This window comes from Falco rusticolus, chromosome 4, assembly GCF_015220075.1.
Source record: "Falco rusticolus isolate bFalRus1 chromosome 4, bFalRus1.pri, whole genome shotgun sequence".
Lineage (NCBI taxonomy): Eukaryota > Metazoa > Chordata > Aves > Falconiformes > Falconidae > Falco > Falco rusticolus.
Window position 1 is genome coordinate 57,711,394 of NC_051190.1, and position 15,695 is coordinate 57,727,088.

Consider the following 15,695-nt stretch of genomic DNA (forward strand, 5'->3'; position numbering starts at 1 on the left):
GGCAGGTTTGGAAGAAACTTGATTCTTTCAGAAAAGCTTTGCGTTCACTTCTGTTGATGTCATAAACCAGAAACAAATAACCGAGTATTATTACAGATGTACTGTACAATATTTTGCATGTCCCTGTAAGCATCTATAAACAAAGTCTATAAAGCAAACTGATACCTAACACATGTAGTTACGAAAAAAAATACTTTTGCCAAATCACCAAAATAACTTAGAAAGGATAATTTTGTACTGTTTATTAGTTTGGTAATAACACTTTTAACTTACAGTGAAGGGAAAACCAGAAAGTGAACTCACCTCAGCCTTCACTATTCTATCCACAATGGTCTCCAGTGTTTCAAGCATACTACACTTTACAACACCTTCAAAATACTGAGAACGGTGCTGTAGCGCTTGCGTCACCGTGATATCTAGGTTATTATATGTTTTTTCAGCAGCAAGATTCTGAAACAAACAAATAAACAAAGACCCCAAGGCATGTAACACATCTCGGTACTTAGTAATAAAGTACTCAATAAAATAAATATTTTGGCATCAAGTAGATACACATTTCTGGTGTAAATTGAGTCTGTTCCAAGTCACATATTAAACAAAGCAGATGCTCTTCAGTTTCTGGGAATAGCCAAGCATGCAGTTATGTTAAACACCATATGACAGACTGGGTTAATTGATAAAAGTGTTCTGTGATATTCATTAGGCCAATGAAAATCTCCTCACTTTGCTATCCGATACTGCCTAGATGTCACTCATGCTGCTTTTGCCATGATTAGAAAATGTAAAGATAGTAAAGATGAAGGGCTACAGATTTCAGAATATACTTTATTTTTTGTTTGCTTTTCACAGGATAGGGGAGGACACCAACTGCTCTGAACACCACCCATGAAGTAGATCATAGTGGAGATCTAAGCAGAGAGCAAATTAAAGGTTTTCTTCACCTGTCTTATTTGTGGGCTCAAACTCCCTCTCCTGGACCAAGCTGGCGCTGCCATTTGACAACAGTTTGTGTGTATTTTACTAAGTACTATAAAAATAATATAAATGAAACCCCACCGTGACCACTAAAAGTAAGATTAAAAGAGTTTGAAAGCTGATATCCTCAACTTTCATTGTAAGCACAGAAATATGCTTGTAGCAAGAAGACTTTGTCCAGACCAGCAAAAGCTTTCTTTGTAGGCCAGACCACAGCAGTATTTTGGTAGTATTTGCACATCCTGGCCTATTGATTTTACATATGGAAGCACTGAAGGAAGAACAAAGACAGACCTTTAAAATTAGATCACTGGATCAAGTAATAAAATTGAATTAACTTTTGGCTAGAATATACTTGTGATCGGATTGAATTACACGGAACGTGACAAGATAGGTTTGAGATTATCATGTAGATGCAAGCAGTTTTAGTTAATTCATTTAAGTAATTCCTAATGAAGGGCATTAGGAGAACATAAAAAGCCTCTGCAAACCGAAGTCACCCTACATACAGTAACTAGTGTAATACAGAGCTATTTGTATACCATCACACCATTCCCAGGTTTCTCCCCATCAAGAACCTGAAAATTAATTCAGAACTCTATTAAAATGAATCTATCAACTTAGCCAGACGTATATACAGGCATAGCTTAAACCAGTGCTTTAACTAAGTATGGTAGCCGCATGGTTTAAAGTTAAAAATCACCCGTTCAATCTTGCAAATTCTATGTTTATTGGAAGATCAGATTATACATTTCAGAGTAATATTTTATTTTTTTAAAAAATATTTTAATTAAATAATTTCTTTTAAGAACAGGTTAAAGCAGACTGATGAAAAACTGGAAGCCTCAGAGGTGACTGATTATCTTTTAAGAATCAAAACTCTTTCCCCCATTTAATAAGCAAACTAGTGTACGTGAGGAAAATCTCAAATAATCAATAGCTGCCCTAACTCTTTCCCGTGTTACTAGCTGGGAGCACACAATGCTTCTGTTGTGGTGTTTGGTTGTTTTTTTTTCCTGATCGTAGTACATACATTTTCCAAATAAATGATCCAGCATCTCTAAAATTCCTATAGTTTTAATGAGAAAAGTAGTCAAAAGCATAAGGAACCCTCGTACTTTCGGTGTCTTTATGAAAAAGATGGGGAAATAAAGGAAACACCCTGCCTCCAAGTCTAACGCAGTTACAAAATAAATTGAAACACTGAACACTGTGAAATTTCATTGTCTTTGACATGTTCGATCACTGTCACTACAGCTATACCTATTCCCTGACCAGCTTTTATGGCAGAAAGGGATCTTACACCGTAGAGAAAGAACAAGATGACAAACGTCTAGAAGAGACAGGCAAGAACAGTGACACCGCAAAATTTTCAGTATTAAGAGCACTGTTTGCTGCCAGAGATATTTATAACCTTAAATTATTTCCATTTGGGACTGTACTCCATATTTCTGAATGCATTTTATGCAGTGTTTCCGACATCTGGATTCTTCATTAACACTAGCAAGCTGGTGGAATAAGCACTTAAATCTCCAAAAAAAAACAAAAACGTAGCTATCCAACCAGAAGGCAGGTGCATACAGCTGGGAGGAGACAGGGATAAAAAAACCTAAGTATTTTTCAAGTTTCTGAAGACCACAAGAATAGAAGAGCCCTTGCCCTCGAGGCTGGCAAATCATGGCATGAATCTGACTACACTGTTGCACTCTCGAGGGAAAACCAGAGAGAGTGGCCTGAATTAGATCTAAACTAGAAGGAATACAGATGTAATACTCTGGAGTCAGAGACTCATACAAGAGAATGGGCCAAGTAGTTTTAACTCACTGAGAAGGTCAAGTTGTACAAAGTACCCAGACTGCATGAGGAAATGTGCATTCTCTTTGGAAACAGAATGTGTAATGGCAGTGGCTGGGAGAAGAAAATCCTGTCTCAGAACCAGAAAGAAACACAAAAAGCCTATGCCCTCTTTTGGGTAAAATCCAGAGCAGTAGATGTCTGTGTGCAAGTAGTATTACTAAGGATAGCTTAAATAAATAATAAAGAAATGCTGTGTGAGATGAATTGAATCTGTTTTATTCAGTCTGTTAACTTAGGAACAAAACAGCCAAAATTGATATACTAACAAATTAATTTTCAAAATGTTAATGCATATAAAGTATTTAATAATTTAAGATATATACTTACTATTACATCAAATTTGGAATAAATATCTACAACTTTTCCTAAAAAAGAAAAAAGAAAAGTTAAGAAAGTGCTTCAAATACAAAATTAGTTTTCTTGCTTCCTGCTTTCATTTGTTATCTTATAATTACACAGGAAGAAAACAGACATGTCAAGTAGGAGAGATGGAAAAAAACCCAACCAACCTACCAAACCATGAAGTTCTTCCAAGCCTATCAACCTACATCTTGCATAAATATTTCTTTATATTCCCTCCCCCATCTTTCTTTTTTTTTTTAATTTATTTTTTTTATTCTTTCTCCTCCCCGCCACCCCCTCTCCCCTCATCATCAACCCAGGGCTCAACACCGTTTATCTTACCACACTTTTTGTATGCAGAAGACCAACACACACCTGACTCATCCACAACAGGTAATGCCGATATCCTTCTCTCTACAAATATATTCAAGGCTTTTATGATAGGAGTGTCTGGATGTATGAAGGCAATGTTGTGGTAGGTTCCTATCCCAAGTTCATCCAAATTCTTCTTCATAAAGGCAGGCTTTGGCATCTCTGACATCTAGGAAAGTCAGAATGAATACATTTAAGTGTAATTTTCTGCACATGCCATGTTTCCATGTCACTGCTATATAAGGAAATCTCTACTCACTCATCCATCTACAGACTCCAAATGACGGTTACGGCCTGTTACAGTAATCTGCTATTAGATTAACGTAAAGCCAAAACAAGCTCCAGTCTAGAAGCATTACTTCTGTTCAACGAAGAACTAAATTAAAGCTATGTAACTAAGTTTTTTGCTCATTTATTTATTTTTGTAGCAACTCATCACTGGAGGCTTTTGATCCTAAGCTATATCATCCCCACTGAAACTAGAGAACACAGCAAAACATACTATATGCTGAATGCTTACTTTGAACTCTTGTTGCTTTGTTTGGCCTCCTATTCATTCCTGTGACTAATATAGGCTACAGTGAGTAATGATAATCTTGTCTCTGGGAGACAGTTCATTTTTCTTTTCACATAAACAAGCTTCTGAAGCCGAACAGAGCTTCCAGAATGGACAGCAAATTACTCAAATAGCCAAGACAAGATCTTGGTGTTTAGGTTTCTTTACATGACTAAAGCAAAGCAAAGGTATTGCACAGGTCCTACATCAACCTTTAATTTCTCTGTTATGTAAAAAAGATACACACAGACACAATGAATATCAAAGTTCAACAAGAAGTTTCTGTACTAAGACCTAAATTACTTAACATTAAAGATGTCTACTGGCAGGGGGGAATCTGTTAAGCAAAGCATAACTTCTGATACTTACAAAAAGCTGGAGGAACTTGAGGATTCTTTTATGAGTAAGTATATAAAGTGCATTTCCACTGACTGGATCTATAACTGGCAATCTGTGGATTTTGTTTTTGATCAATGAATATACAGCATCAAAAAGGCTGTGGAAAAAAACATTATTTTTTTTAAATGAATTCTAGCTGACAATGAATAATGTCAAGTGATACATACACATATTTACAACCCCCCATGAAGTACATATGAGTAATTATTTGCATTACCTTTAACGCTATAGAAAAAGAGAAGTTAAAGGATTTTAAATTAACTTCTGCAGCCAGTAAAACACAACAATGATATGCTCATGAGCATTGAAAAGCAGTAAGAAAATGTGACAGAAAGTGACTTCTTGTGGTAGAAAGTAAAGCAGAAATATTTCTTCACAAGTGTAAACTGTTTTCCAGTGAGTGCTGTGCTTGCAGTTTCCCTGCACTCAGAATTGATATTTCTGTTGAGACACACAGTGAAAAACTGAGTGTTCTTGCACTTGTTGCACCTCAATCCCAAATTTCTATGACATTTTCTAGGAGGAACATTTTTATGGATAACTGCATATATGCAGTTAAGCAGAAACAACTATAATTTTACTGAATTATCATTGGAGATTGGCAAAAAGTTGTTCTCAGATGATCTGAAACACTCCTCCAGACACTGCAGACTACAATTTAGCAATACTCCAACTTGTGCAAGTCTGCTCTTCTTGCAAGTAAAGTTTTTCCCCCCTTGGTCCTAGTAAGACTAGGACTAATAAAGACTAATAAAGAACAAGAACAGCTGACCAATTGCAATAAATCAGTAATAAAGTTAGCAAAATGTTGATAAACACCTACTTGTTGAAGTAGGCTTCTTTCCATACACAATAAACCATATGTCCCAAGTCTACTACAGGGATGAACTATTCCCATTTGATACACGTGGAGTCAAGATTCCCCCCATTGCACTGTAGGTTACGCTCCTGGAGCAAGCATTTAATTACACCCGAGCGCTGCAGTCTGTCACAGAACCCAAGTGTATTTGTGGATCAGGTCTTAAGTTGAAAAAGATGTCCTTTTATACATGTCCTACTGCCTCATCTTTATTGCAATACTTCTCTTGCTGCACCTTTGACTGAAAACAATTACACTATTTTGTTGTCTTAATATTCTTTGCAACCAGCTCCCATTCAAAATACATTCCTTATGACTTAACTGAATGACTTATTCTTGACTTAACGGCAATTCCACTGAGGATACAGCATATCATTACTTTGAGGTAATCACTACAGTTCCCTTCACCAGTTTGCTTTGATAGGGCATAAGCAATCCTGTTCCACAAACTGAAAGCAAGAGTCAGAACTTCACTCTGGTTCAGCCACTGAGTAATGCTCGAGTTGTTAAGTGATCAGACTAAAGCCTCTCTCAAGTTACATTTGGTAAATAAGGTCTAATGGCAGTTTAAAAACTCTTTCTTTCAAATTCCATCAAGAAGAAGAGGAGAGTCATTTATATTTTAAGAAACACAACATTGTAGTATAGCAGAACAAAACACGCGTATTGTGTTTCCTTTAGTTAAGGAAAGTTACTCGCATTGAAATGTACCATAAGTTCTCAGCAATCATAGTAACTGAAAACAAACTGAAAGGCTCTGTACAGTTTTGGATTTTCATGAAACAAACATGACTTGCAAGCTAGCGTGAAGGGTCATCATGTTGCCTTTTTTGCATGTTTTGGAGCAATTAATTTTGATCCCTGTCTAGTTCATTTACCAGAACAGTTACATTGATAAATGAAAAAAAGTTTAACTAAAAATTCTCCTCTCTGGATAATTAAAAAAAGTCCTCACTTGCAATTAAAAAAAGATTCCATACCTCTGATTGTATTAAAAGACAGTCCTTCATTATTGTACTCCAGTTTACAACATAAATTGTTTCTTATTATATAACGGAATCTTAAATTCAGTGTTGAGATGCAGTTAGTTAAGCAGACTGAAAAGCAAAATCCTACCTTGCATCTGGGGAGATGTTCACTAAAGGTTTAAATGTCTCTTGTAAATAAAGCTCTGCATATAGAAAATTAATAGAGCATTACCACTTTATATAAAGCATTAGCTTTTTTATGAAAGCATTTTATGAATTCATACAAAATTAAGTAGAAAAAAGACAGCGATATATACAGTTACTTTAGTTATTCTACCACTTAAGCACATTCCTCTACATTGACATTAAAAAGACAAGTTTTACAAGTTAGACTACACTGATTACCACCAGGGGTCACTGCAACAGCAGCAAACTCTTTACCAGTTCCTTTTCTGTGAGTATTGCTACATGAAGTATTTATTATTCCATGGCATCTAGTCTATTTTTCGCATAAAGCTTCCTCCCTGCGTTCAGCACTTCTGTTCACACTCAGCATGTTGTATGAATTTCTAGTCGCATCATGCAGTTCACCCGGGCACAGCTTGCGGCTCGCATCCATCAGTTCCCCCAGTACGTAGGGTCATCTATTCATTCTGCATCCTGGCTCAGACATATTTCCATTCCACATCTACTCATCGACTCTACAACCATACACGCTGCCTTAATCCAGTTTCTTTCTCTTTCTTAAAGAACAAGATGGCACTAATCATGAACAAGTGGCAAGCTAGTACATAGTCCATGTACTGTTTCAAATAGAGAAATAAGCAGCAGGACCTATCTGACGGACAAGCTTTTACTATTTCTGCTTTCATTAAAAATTAGGCAGAGAGATAATGTAAGTCTATGATTAAATAAAAATCCACTGTACTGAAAGACATTAGAACATCAAATTATCAACCAATTAGTAAAAATTCTTACCCCTCCAGGTTTCTATCTTGTGCTCCTCCAATTCATAAATCTGAACCTACAATGGGTAGATTGAAAGTTTAGCTTGAAGGTTTAACTTTAAATCCAACATCATCAGCAATACTATAAATTTCTGAATAATTTCCTTACATTTAATTGCAGGCAACCTAACAAAGTAAGAACAGTCCAGAATAACATTTTTTGGCAGTAACAAGGGTGCAATCCTGCTCAATGCAGAGTACCATACTGGACCTGTCATTTCAGGGGACAGGAAAGATCTTTCAACCTGCCCAGCTTTGTAGTCTAGATCTCTTCTGTAATTCATCTCACCTTAAAACAATCACATCAGAATAAACCCTCCGATGATTCCTCACACATCCAAACCAGTAAAAAGCTTAGTCCGATCATGTGACTTCTTAATGCTAACAGAGATGAATTTTACTGTTACTTGATTACAAACAAGCAAAAGCATGTGGTTTAGTGCTCAGTTCAATTAGAAGAACCATCACTGTATTCCCCCTACCCCAAGTTTCATCTTTTACTGATGTTACATTCTCCAAATGTTTTCAGACACTGCATCTAAGCCATGCACGCTCCCAGCATTTCTCCTGTGCTAGCAATGTTGCCCGTCTGTCCGGTGTTCAGCTGGTCCCAGGAACCAAACAGGCAAAAATAAGTTACAAAAACATCGTTAGTTTTCTGCTGGTTTAGCTTCCTTACACGGCTCACAAAAAGGACAAGCAAATGATACTGCTCAAAGGATGCAGCAAGTCTGTACCTTTTGACGGCAGCTTACCACCAGATCAGATCAGCGATACCAAACTGTCCTCAAAAGTCCAGTCTTTGAAGTTTAAACCAAACCCCAAAAAAGATACTGTCAGATCACCAACTTCCTGCTGTTCAGCAGCTACTTCACAAAGTTCTTTGTCAAAAGAATGTATAACCTCCCTACAATAGCTCCTTCCATCTTGCTCATGTTTTCTAAATATGTTTCAGATGTGAAAGCTACCTTTCTCTAAAGGTATTGACCTGCATGCCAGCCACTTGCAATACTGATTGCATTTGCTGCAGCCAAGGGCAGAGGTGCCTGTCATCCCTTATGTGGCTCTTCTCCAGCAGGTACCTCTGCTGAAGCTGAAGAGTTTATAAATGAGGAGTAGAAGTCTCCACAAAGTCTACTACATTTATATTTGAGCTAAAGAAGACTACACTTGGATTACTCTCTGGAATTATTAACTCATCCTTTGAAGAGTATAAGGGAATCTTGAATTGATATAAGGGACTACTCAAATACACCATTTTTGGCTGACATGAAAGATACATATAAGTTAAATAATCTTTTAGGGCACTTGACAAAAAAGGCAGTTAAGGCAGTGGAATGCAGTAATTCTTCTGAACTGAAGTGACAAGGAGAACAGGAGACCGCTTTAGATGCTGATGAGGTGAGGCTAAGCCTAGTTTTTGGACCACCCTATAGGGAGACACTACCTGGATGTTCCTCATGAATCATTTAAAGGTATTACCTAGTACACGAACAGCAACATGCTTCACACGGTATGTATTGTGATGCATTCAGAAAGAATCACTAAAATACTTAAGAATTGTATTTTCAGCATAATTTTACCTATTAAGAGTAGAGCATTCCCTGACGGAATTTATTTTTTTTTTTAAATAGAAGACTGCATCAATCACTTAAGTCAAATGTTGTCACTTCTCAGCTATTCCTCCTTACTGCTGCCATTTTAAGCACAACCTATGGAATAGGATGTTAGGCAATGTAAACACAAGTGACAACAGTCAGACCGTAGGTAAAGTTACATGAAAAACTTGGTAGTACTGAGGTTGAGGGTCATTATAGTATGGAAATCATTTTAAGGAAGTTACCAGTGTGCAACCACTTTTCATTTGCTTCCACCCCACCCCTTGCAAATCCCCAGGGAAAAAAAAAATAAAGTAAATAATTCAACAAGAAGAAAGGATAGTGCATAACACTACTGGCATCTGACAAGAATTTCACTATCATTTTTAAAACTTAATGTGAGCTTTGAGAAGCCTAACATCAGACTTCTGCTTCATCCAACTTTTCTTGTTCCGTTTAGCTAGTAAAACACAGTACATATGCTTTAATAGGTAGAGGGGGAATTGTGATTTGACAGGAACAAGAAAGGGATGTAAATGTTTGTATGAACATGCAAGCTAAAGAATTTCAGCAACTGACTGCCAATGGGAATTTTAAATTATAGTTATTTAAAGTCAACAGATCTCCAACTGATTGTGCAACTCAGCCATGTAACTAAAATATATGCATACATGTAACTAGTTTAACTTGTTTATTCCACACCATCACTCCAAGAACAGAGTAACCTTTCAGTGCATCCAAGTCTGTGTAGGCTAGCATTCTGCTTAACTCCACATACTGCTTTCAGAATAGCTCTATCATTGTTATGAGACAAAGATAACTATATAAACATGTGAACCACACATAGCTACGTACTTGGTTTTTAAATATAACAAACTTTCTCATGTAAATTAAAGACATCCTCCCCAAATGCTTCTTGGTTGTTATTTGCCATTTATATAGGGCTTTGATTACTACTGAAACATGTGCTTTCAAACAACCTGAACACAAATAAATACAATGATGAATATCAAGTATTTCCCTTCATACTTTTTATATCATATCTAGTTGTTAGCAAGTACTTTAAGCCTTCATCACACACTCATTATTCCTTAGTTGCAACACTAAGTAAGTCTAGTATCTAAAATGAAGGCTATCATTATGGTAAGCACCACACAAAGTGCAATAAACAGTAGAACTCATTAAGGAAATTCCTCGTGTTTATGCATGTATAACTGAAGCAGACAGATTATGTTACCTGCCCAAGCTCATAGGATCTTCATGGCTGAAGCTGGGAACTGAACCCAAGTATCCAGGCCATTCTATTGCCTTGCTCACAAAGTCATCTTTTCTTTCAAAGCCCCCGCCACAGTGAGTATACCCATGACTTATCTAAGCTTCCAACTTAAATAACAACAACAATCATCATCAATCTTTCAGTTTGATATTTCAGTCTCTGTACTCTATGGCCAATGATAAAAATATATATAGCTTAAAATCATACTTACCATTGGAGACTTGTAGTATCTATGCAGTATGTTAATGAAATCTGTAATTGTTAACATTCCTGTAACAAGTGATATATATAACATAAGTTCTTCAGATATATGCTTAACATAGAACTTCCAGTTATTTTCTCTATTTATAGTCACAATATATAACATCATAACCATTAAATCCACGTAACATACTATTTGTATTGGACTAATCAACAGTGTAATTCCAAAACTGTGTATATTCACTTTCATTCTGACACAATACTTCAAAATAAACACACACGTCTGAATTAATATTCAAAATTGTAACTTATGTGCTTCTCCTCTTTAAATCTGACTCAAAGAAAACCATGAATCCAGACTGCATCCACCCCCAAAAGCATGGAAAGAAAAGAGGGGGTTTAAAACATCTTTAAAGGTTGGAGATCTATGCTTGCCTTTCATTTTCTTATTGAATACGACACAATCCCATTATGTATTTGCCAAGTCAGGTAGATTCTCAGCCTCAAATGAATGAGCAGTATAATCCATTTTCTTGAATATTACTCATTAAAGAACTTCATTCAATTATTTCCATGGTAATCCTCAATGTCTGTATTGAAATGTGACTATTTTAAAAAACGAGATAATACATCCATAGCATATAGATTTTATCCACCAACACCAAACTAAATATAAAATGGATGATGAGTTTAGTTACCTGGAAACATTAATTTTTTTGAGCTTTCAAGTTCTAAATTTGAGGAGACGCAATTGCTCCACTGTTTAATACTCTTGCATCTAAACTAAAACAACTAAGAATTGGGGAAAGGAAAAATTAATCTGGAGGTCAGCTTTATAGTCATAGAGCTTAGTTACAGACAGAAAATGAAATATAAAAAAAGACACACAGCATTCCTATGATGCATTGAATGAACCTGCTGCTCATCCCCCCTTGGATTTAAAATATTTCAACAAATGCTTATAAAGTATCAAGTATTAATTTCCAAGAATCCTCAGTCTACATACCAGCTCACAAGAAGTACATATAACAGTATTTCTAACTGCCACTATGACCTTGTTTTCTAACTGCAACTGAGATGTTGCGGCAATTAATTACATGACTTTTTTAAAAGCAATACATTCATCTAATGTTGTTCCTCCCAATATGGGATGTATCTGTAGCATTCAACATCAGTTCTGGTATTTAAAGATTTCTCAATGCGACTTACTGACAATGTACAGAGAAAGACATGCTTGGTATCACATGCACATTAGGATACTGTAACATTAAATTCTTCTTTTTATAGTTCCTATTTTCAAATTTCCTGTTTGTGACCCTTATGTTCATTCTTAAATACGCAGTGAAATGCAAAGCGACCAAATTTCAGAACATCAGGACCTAAAGGAATCATCGTGATTCTCGAAGCACTATTTTCATAGTTTCAAAACAGTTTCAAAAACAAAGCACATAGTTTCAAAACTGTGCAAGCTGGCAACATTTCACTCTTCACAAGAGGGAAAAACAAACCCTCTTTGCCTGTGTATCTCTAGGATGTGAGATCCTGAATAATGTTAGAACTACTTACCTACAAAACTCTGTTTTTTACTTTCCCACAGTGGAGCTGCTCTCACACCGTTTGCCACCAAAGCAAAAAAGGCTTTTTTCACCTGTGAAAAGAATGAACAACTAAACAAATCTTTGGTCTTCATTTAGCATACCAGACACAGAAGGGTTTACCCAGTTACTAAGAAAAAATGCAGTATAAACAGGTAGCTGGTATTCAAAACAGAATAAACCCCACACACACCAAACAAAAAAAACCTTAAGCCTTTTACTTCTAAAGTGGTTAAAAAGCTTAGAAAAAAGCTTAGCAAAACTACATCTGGTTTTGTTTTATTATGTGAACATTTTCTGTGAAAGCCTCTCATGAAGAAGCAAGGTAATACAACTGAAAAGCTATGCTCGCTAACGTCCAATTTTATCCTGTTTGATATTATCCACAGAAGGTATACCCCCAAATCATGACATTGAATAAACCTGTAATGAAAATAATTATCACAATTGTCCAGTTTACAGATATAGCTTAATATTTGAAGACTGTGCTATATTCTAGTTAATGTTCACTATAGCAACAGTTGTCTTAAAAAAAAAAAAAAAAAGGACCGAAACAGTAGTAGTCTTATTTCCTCTCTAGCTCTTAAGACTCACGATTTATACAAATTAAAAGGGATTGTTTAATTACTTTAGATACAACTGGAAGTTAGAAGGACTAGCTAGCCTATTTTGCTGCTTAAGAAACGTAACAAAATCTTTTCTTTTTTTAAATGAATTAATCCTCCCTTATTTCTGAATCAGAGGTTATAAGGTTATAGTGTCATTCTCAAAAGAAAAGAAGAACTTTCCGGCAAACACTAGTTCTCCAAAGCATGAAGCAGCCAGGCTCTAGTACACCTCAAAATCCTGATCTCATTGTGATATGCTTGAGCATGTTTATTATTCCTGTCCTGCCCACATCTCTAAATAGCATTCACTTGAAAAACAAAATACAGAAGCAATAGTTTTTGTCCAGGTCTTGACCTGGCACAAAACCGGACATAGCCAATCTGTATATTCACATCCATAAAATTGGTCCTTGGTCCAAATAACACAGAAGTAGCAATTGCTTGACGATTGCAACCTGAACAGACCATGATTACATAGTGGTATCTTAAGAGTCTACTTTAAATTATGTCCCATGGGGCTCCTCTCCACAACATACTATTCAGGAATAAAAGGCTTTCACAGTCAGTGGAATCAGCATCCAAAAAGTAGGGGCAAACAAAAACGTAGCCAGAACCACCCCCCCCCACAAACCAGTAAGTCTGCCATTGTCAGCTGCAACCTGCTTGGAAAAGTTTGCAAAGCCCTGCATAGGACAGCCAGTGTTACATGATATTTGACAAAACCTCCATTTACACTCTACTTAGTGTTACAAAGTAGCAGTTTAAATTTCTAAAAGTTAGTAGTTCTACTCTACACCAGAACACATCACCTCTGTCTACGCTTCAGTAGTTTACAGTGGATGTTTCAAATACATGGCATTATCCTACTGTAGATTAACTCCAAACTTTAAGATTAGACTTCTGAAAGCAATCCGTATTTCTTGCTACCTCTGTGCAGCACAACTGCTTTCTCCCTGACCATGAGAAGCACATCTACCCTCCCGACCTCAGCAGATGACAGTTCCCAAAGCTGCCTCCTGACTTTTATGGATGCTTCTGTCATATTACCAGTGAACAAAAATAACGATCTAACAACCCCCACCCCCCTAAACTGCATTAAAACTGAAGAAGTTGTATGGGGGGAAAAAAAATACCTGGGACCACAGATAAGATCGTAAAATACACACCACGGTATTTATCTAGAAAATGGTTAAACAGAAAAGTCCCAGAGGTATTTAGCCACCTCACTGACACAAGGAGGAGTCAGGTAAAACAAATATTACCAAATCCACCACAGGAGCATGCTAACTCATAGGGAAGGCTGAAACCACAAGAAAACCCTCCAGGCAGAGACATGAAGTGCTCCCACATAACAGCATCACACTTAGAATTAATGCAGCAAAAGCTAACAACAGCGAGCTATTTAGGGAGCAGACAGGAGACAGAAGTGAGTTCACACAGACTAACTCCACCTTGGGGCAAAAAGTAGTTCTAACCATTCTTCATCAAAAAATAGGACAGTACAGTCAAACTGCCTGAAGCTGAGAGCCTTCAGCTTTGATATCTTTCCATAATAATAGCTATCACATGAGTCAATGGTCACTGTCAACTTACATACCAAGTCTTCCACAACAGTAAGATGTTCAAGCTATATCAGAACAAGATATTAACAGCTCATCTGTTAAAGCCAGAGGGAAAACAGCTTTCTTCCAGAGAGTAAATCATCCAACGAAACTCAAGCAAGTTTACAAACTCTGTAACTGATAACCTGGAAAAGAAGCATGCCCACAGCAGAAAAGACATGGAGAATCAGCTACAGGACTTCAGGCAACCTCCAAATTCTTGCTGTTGCTGTGTCTGAGAAAGAAGCAGCAGCAAAGACCACCGCCTAGCACAATGTTCAGATGGGCAAGATGGTAAAACGAGGTATTATGTCAGGTTCAGAAATGATACTTCAAGAGAGACAATTCCAAGATATACTAAAGAAGCTGAACTTGTAGACAATCCAGAAGGAAAAGCAAGTTTCCTCAAAGGACCAGTTCTTGCCCTGCTTCCACTGATTTATTTGCAAGTTATTTGCCTCTAAGAATCTCAAGAATCTTCAGTTAGATGCCATATTGTCCAGCTTTAAAAGAGAGATTTTGGAAAAACTGAGGGCTGCTGAACAGAAGAAGCTACTGAGATAGCTCAGACTTAAATCCTTCATAAAAAGAGTTCAGCTTGGGTATTAGGATATTAAACATTTGATACAATAAATCACTGAAATTTCGTAAATACTTAAATCTCATCCATCTGGGCTGTCCTCCCAGACCACACCTTAAGTTACATTCCTGTTGTTTTCTTCAGTTTTACAGTAGAAAGCATGATACAGTTACCTTTTAAATAAAACAACAATGCCACCAGTTGTTAATGCTAATATTTGTCTCTTATTTATGTATGGTAATTTCAAAGCAAAAAACCAACTACGTTCTTATTTGCTAAAACCGTTTGCAAGCACAAACATACATTCATCTGCTCATACTTCCCTTTAGTTTCTGTGGCTTACCAGTTTCAGTTGCCCAAAGTACTGCTTGATGGCCGGCCAAAGCACTGGGGTGTGGAGCTGGGCTTCTGCCCAGCACATTTAGATGTTTCATCAGGGTTCATGCAGAGAACACCCACAAGGACCTTCCTTTCAGATTACATAGTTTGTAGCCTTTGAAGATCTCTACCATGTCTCATCTTTGGGCTTCCACCAGCACTATTACTTCTCAGCCCTGCCAGCATTGCTCTTTCTCCCAACTTGAGTGTCAGCCTGGCCTGATCTTCACAAAACCATTCTCTGTCAGCCAGATCCTGTAGATTGTTGCTGTTCAACACCATATGCAAACATTCTTTAAACAAAGCACTTGTGTTCTTATTAACCACGCAGTGGTGCTAACAAACACAACAAACCATTAAAAATGGGATTTATCTGCCCAAATTCAGAGGTTGTTCTGATACATATGCTTAGCTTCCATATTTACTGCACCTCTTCACAGCCAACCAGGGCAAACGGGCATTTCTGTGGCATGACTCACCAGCCATAGACAGGGATTAAGTTGTATCCCATAGATGCCATGTC

The 15,695-nt window shown here is 36.9% G+C and overlaps 1 protein-coding gene across 7 annotated transcripts in view; it reads right to left on the reverse strand.

Moving 5' to 3' along the window:
• PRKAG2 (protein kinase AMP-activated non-catalytic subunit gamma 2) overlaps positions 1 to 15,695 on the reverse strand; it is a 223,293-nt gene that overhangs the window by 5,843 nt on the left and 201,755 nt on the right. For all 7 annotated transcript variants that reach the window (XM_037386868.1, XM_037386869.1, XM_037386871.1 and 4 more), the window contains 8 exons: positions 11,977 to 12,058; positions 10,421 to 10,479; positions 7,307 to 7,352; positions 6,477 to 6,531; positions 4,472 to 4,598; positions 3,550 to 3,715; positions 3,160 to 3,197; positions 304 to 450 (listed from right to left, as the gene is read on the reverse strand). In XM_037386868.1, the coding sequence (XP_037242765.1) occupies positions 304 to 450; positions 3,160 to 3,197; positions 3,550 to 3,715; positions 4,472 to 4,598; positions 6,477 to 6,531; positions 7,307 to 7,352; positions 10,421 to 10,479; positions 11,977 to 12,058 (720 nt within the window). The remainder of the gene's footprint in view (positions 1 to 303; positions 451 to 3,159; positions 3,198 to 3,549; positions 3,716 to 4,471; positions 4,599 to 6,476; positions 6,532 to 7,306; positions 7,353 to 10,420; positions 10,480 to 11,976; positions 12,059 to 15,695) is intronic.